Here is a 3926-nt window from a genome sequence, read left to right as displayed (position 1 = left end):
CCTACCTCCCGGCCCCACAGCCCAGGCTTCCCCCTGGACTCTCCCCCCTTGTCACTTCACACAAGGCAGCAAGAAAGTGCTTGCTTGGCAAACTCAAATAGGATCCAGTACTACTCAATCCCTGGTGGCTTCTACTACCAAGGGCAGTCCAGAATCCTGCTAGGAAAGCCTCCTCTTCATAGGGAGAAAGCTGCCCCTGTGTTTTGCTTCAACCTCACCAACCAAAACCACACCCACATCTCAGATATTCCTGGCCCTCTTCACCTTATGTGCTGCCCATCCTGTTCCCTCCAGTCACACCTAAACCTCGTTCAAAACCCAGTCCCACTGTTCTTCTACCCTAGGCCTAATAACTCATGGATGAGCACAGCAGACTCTGAAATAAACTACCATCCTGACTGAAACATCTCATGCCCCAAGGGTCATCACAAAATTCCGAAGAGCCTGTAGAAAGGTGAAAAAGCACTAGTTTCAGCCTGACTACCATCCTGCCTCAATTACTCCTGTGCCTCCACATCCTTCTTATGTCTATTTCTCTCCTGGAAACCTTGGTCACCTGCCAGATCATCCTTCTTGCCCACACCCTCCTCATGGCCACTTTTCTCCCTCACCTGTGTCCCCCAACACCCTCTAACTTCAACCAGGTGCCCAGTCAAGAGGCCCAGTTCTTGGCCCGCACCATCTTCTTGGGCTGCTAAGAGCAGCTTGACTACCACCAAGACCTTAAGATCCCCCTCCTCAATGTGACCCACAGCTCCACCTAGGCTGACACAGCGGCAATCACCTCTGCGATAGCTCCAGCCTGATGCCTGCTCCCACGCCCCCAACCACAGTGTGCATGCTGCCCACTTAATGCCTCCACTCAGTAGTCTCTGAAACATCTTAGGCTGAACATGGCTGAAACAAACCTCCTGATATCTTCACTGAAAAGTGTCCCCACTACTAACCACCCCATCTCAGCTGATGGAGCTTCCATCCTTCCAGTTGTTGAGACCAAAAACTTTCAGGTCATCCCTGATTCCTTCCTTTCTCTCCTTCACCTTCCACAACAGAAAGTCTGGTCGGCCCTACTTTAAAAAAATGAATCCAGAATCCAACCACTTCTCCCACCTTGAGGACCAGTGTTTCATCCGATAACACTCACCTGGCCAATTACAGTAGCATTCTTCTGGGTCCTCCTTCTCTCTCCCTTATCCAAGGATCCGTTCTCCACTGTGCAGCCAGATGAAGCCTGTCAACCCTCGCCCATTTCAGAATGGCTACTTTTTTTTTTTTAATGTTTATTTGTTTTTGAGAGGGAGAGAGAGAGCATGAATGGGGGAAGGGCAGAGAGACAGGGAGACACAGAATACAAAGCAGGCTCCAGGCTAAGCTATCAGCACAGAGCCTGAAGCAGGGCCGAACTCACAGACTGTGAGATCATGACCGCGAGCTGAAGTTGGATGCCTAAATGACAGAGTCACCCAGGTGCCCCAAGATCACTTTACTTTTTTTTTTTTCTAGGAGAGAGAGCGAGAGAGAGAGCGTGAGCAGGGGAGGGTCAGAGAGAGAGGGAGTCACAGACGGAAACAGGCTCCAGGCTCTGAGCTGGCAGTCAGCACAGAGCCCGACGCGGGGCTCGAACCCACGAACCGCGAGATCATGACCTAAGCGCAAGTCGGACGCTTAACCGACTAAGCCACCCAGGCGCCCCAGATCACTTTACTCTTAATCAAACCTCCTATTACCTCCAGAATAGACACCTGACCTCAAAGGCAGCCATTACAGTCCTGCCTCCTGTCCCCTTGCTTCCACGAGGGAAAAAAGGAAACCTTCAGTTCCCTTGACATTCCCAGCTAAATCACACCTCCAAGTATTTGCACTATTGGTGCCTGTTCCTAGGATAACTTTCCAGACCTCTTTCAGTTGGTTGCCAGAAACAAGAACCCCTCATAACTCCATGCTTGGAGTTTCTCCAAGGTCCCCCAGACCCAAGGCCTGGGAGAATGGCAGGCAGAGTCCCAGGACACCTTAACCCCAGGACTGAGGCTCCCTCCACTGACCTGCGTTGGCCTCATGAGCATTTCTTCAGCCACAGAAACCTGTGAAAAGAGGCAGGCTTTAGAGGAAAGCACATGGCCAGCCTCCATGGGCTCAGATCTCTGTGTATCCCAGCACGGCCCAACGGCCAGGTGACATCAGCTGTCAAACCCCTGTGCCTTGTGCCTCAGTGAGACTCTTACCACGGGTGTGACCCTGCTCAAGATGCAGCCTCCCCGCGCCTCACTGTCCCCCTCAACCCCCTTCCAATCCATTCTAAGAGCAACTTTTGGGAAACATACATTTACTTATTTACTTACTTATTTATTTTATTTTTGAAAGAGAGCGCGCTGGAGCGGGGGGTGGGGGAGGCAGAGATAGAGACAGAATCCAAACCAGGCTCCAGGCTCTGAGCTCTCAGCTGAGCCGAAGTCGGACTCAACCGATTGAGCCACCCAGGCGCCCCAACCCTTGGGAAACTTTTAAATCCCAAAAGGAGATCGTGTCCCTCCTTTGGCCAAAACTCTGACGTCTAGAGTCCTCACTTGAAGGGACAACCCTCCAGCGCGCCAGTGCCCCCGTAACCCCGCCGCACATCCTCTGTGCCCTGAGGGCAGACCCCACTTCCCCGAATCCTCCCGCTTCAGCCCCCACCCCACCCCTCCGCACCAGCCAGCGCCACCCCTGCAGCCCGCTCCCGCACCCCTTCACGCCCGCGCTTACACTCGCGCCCCGGCCCACAAGCGCCTCCCGAGCCGGGACACCGGGACCTGGGTCGCAGGGACGCGAGCAGGCTCCCCGCACTGGGGCCTTGAGGACCTGGGTGGGAGGAGAGTGGGGACGGCGCGGAGGGCCCGGGGCCGCGTGTTTACCTGAGTCGGGTCCCCAGACGCGGCCGCCTCCGTCAGACTCTGTGGGCGGAGGGGACACTGGGGCCGGCGGTCACTGTCCCGGCTCCGGCGCAGAGCAGTCCGGACGGCGCCAGCGAGTCGCGGACGCCAGTCTGTGCGACGCGGATAACGCTTCCCCTTGGGCTTTCTCGCTCCCATCACCTCGCTCCCAAGCCAGTGCTTCAGCACTTCTAAACCGATGTAAGCTCGGAGAAACCAAAATGACCGCCAAGAGGAGGACGCCGGAAGTCCCGCCCCGGCATCACGTGGTTGCCCAGAGTTCACTCTGTGTCTCTGAGTATGTCAGATCGCTTCTCCTTTGTTTTTATACCTTCTCTCTGCTTACTGGACACAAGGTGAGACCCACAGACCTAATTTTCAACCAACTGGTCCTAGCCAACTCCATGGTCCTTTTCTCCAAAGGGATCCCTCAAACAGTGGTGGCTTTTGGATCCCAATATTTCCTGGATTCTGATGCATGTAAACTTGTCTTTTATTATTACAGAGTGAGCACAAGCACAAGGGTTTCCTTCAGCACTATATGTCTCCTCAATGGCTTCCAAGCTATTAAGCTGAACCCTAGTATATGTAGGTGGATGGAGCTCAAGATTAGATCCCCAAAGTTCATTGGCTTCTGTTGTTTCCTCTGCTGGATCCTACATCTCTGGATAAATTCATTTATTCCTCTAATAGTAAATGGTTCATCCAATAGCAAAAACCTTAGTGTAAAAAGAAATGGATACTGTTCCTGGAATGCGATAGGGAGACTTAACATATTATATGCAGTCATATATTTTTCCCCTGACTTTATGAGTTTGAGCTTCATGGTGTGGGCTAGTGACTCCATGGTCTTCATCCCGCTCAGGCACAAGCAGCAAGTCCAACACATTCGCAGCAACAGCCTTTCCCCCAGACCTTCCCATGAGGCCAGAGCCATCTTGGTCCTGGTGAGCTCCTTTGTTACTGTTGATTCAGTCTATGCTATTTTAACTGTTTGGATGACTCTGATCGCAAATC

At 53.0% G+C, this 3926-nt stretch overlaps 1 protein-coding gene across 1 annotated transcript in view; it reads right to left on the bottom strand.

The window, feature by feature from the left end:
• The window catches only part of LOC144225717 (uncharacterized), a gene marked incomplete at its 5' end in the record, with an annotated part of 6756 nt that extends 3717 nt beyond the window's left edge, over positions 1-3039 (bottom strand). The window contains 3 exon segments of the mRNA XM_077756954.1: positions 2043-2081; positions 2892-3002; positions 3004-3039. Coding sequence (XP_077613080.1) covers positions 2043-2081; positions 2892-3002; positions 3004-3039 — 186 coding nt within the window.
• Positions 3040-3926: the final 887 nt, after the last annotated feature.

Source organism: Crocuta crocuta, unplaced genomic scaffold (genome assembly GCF_008692635.1).
Source record: "Crocuta crocuta isolate KB4526 unplaced genomic scaffold, BGI_CrCroc_1.0 scaffold142, whole genome shotgun sequence".
NCBI lineage: Eukaryota > Metazoa > Chordata > Mammalia > Carnivora > Hyaenidae > Crocuta > Crocuta crocuta.
Note: the sequence above shows the minus strand (reverse complement) of the source record. Positions and strands in the feature narration are given on the sequence as shown.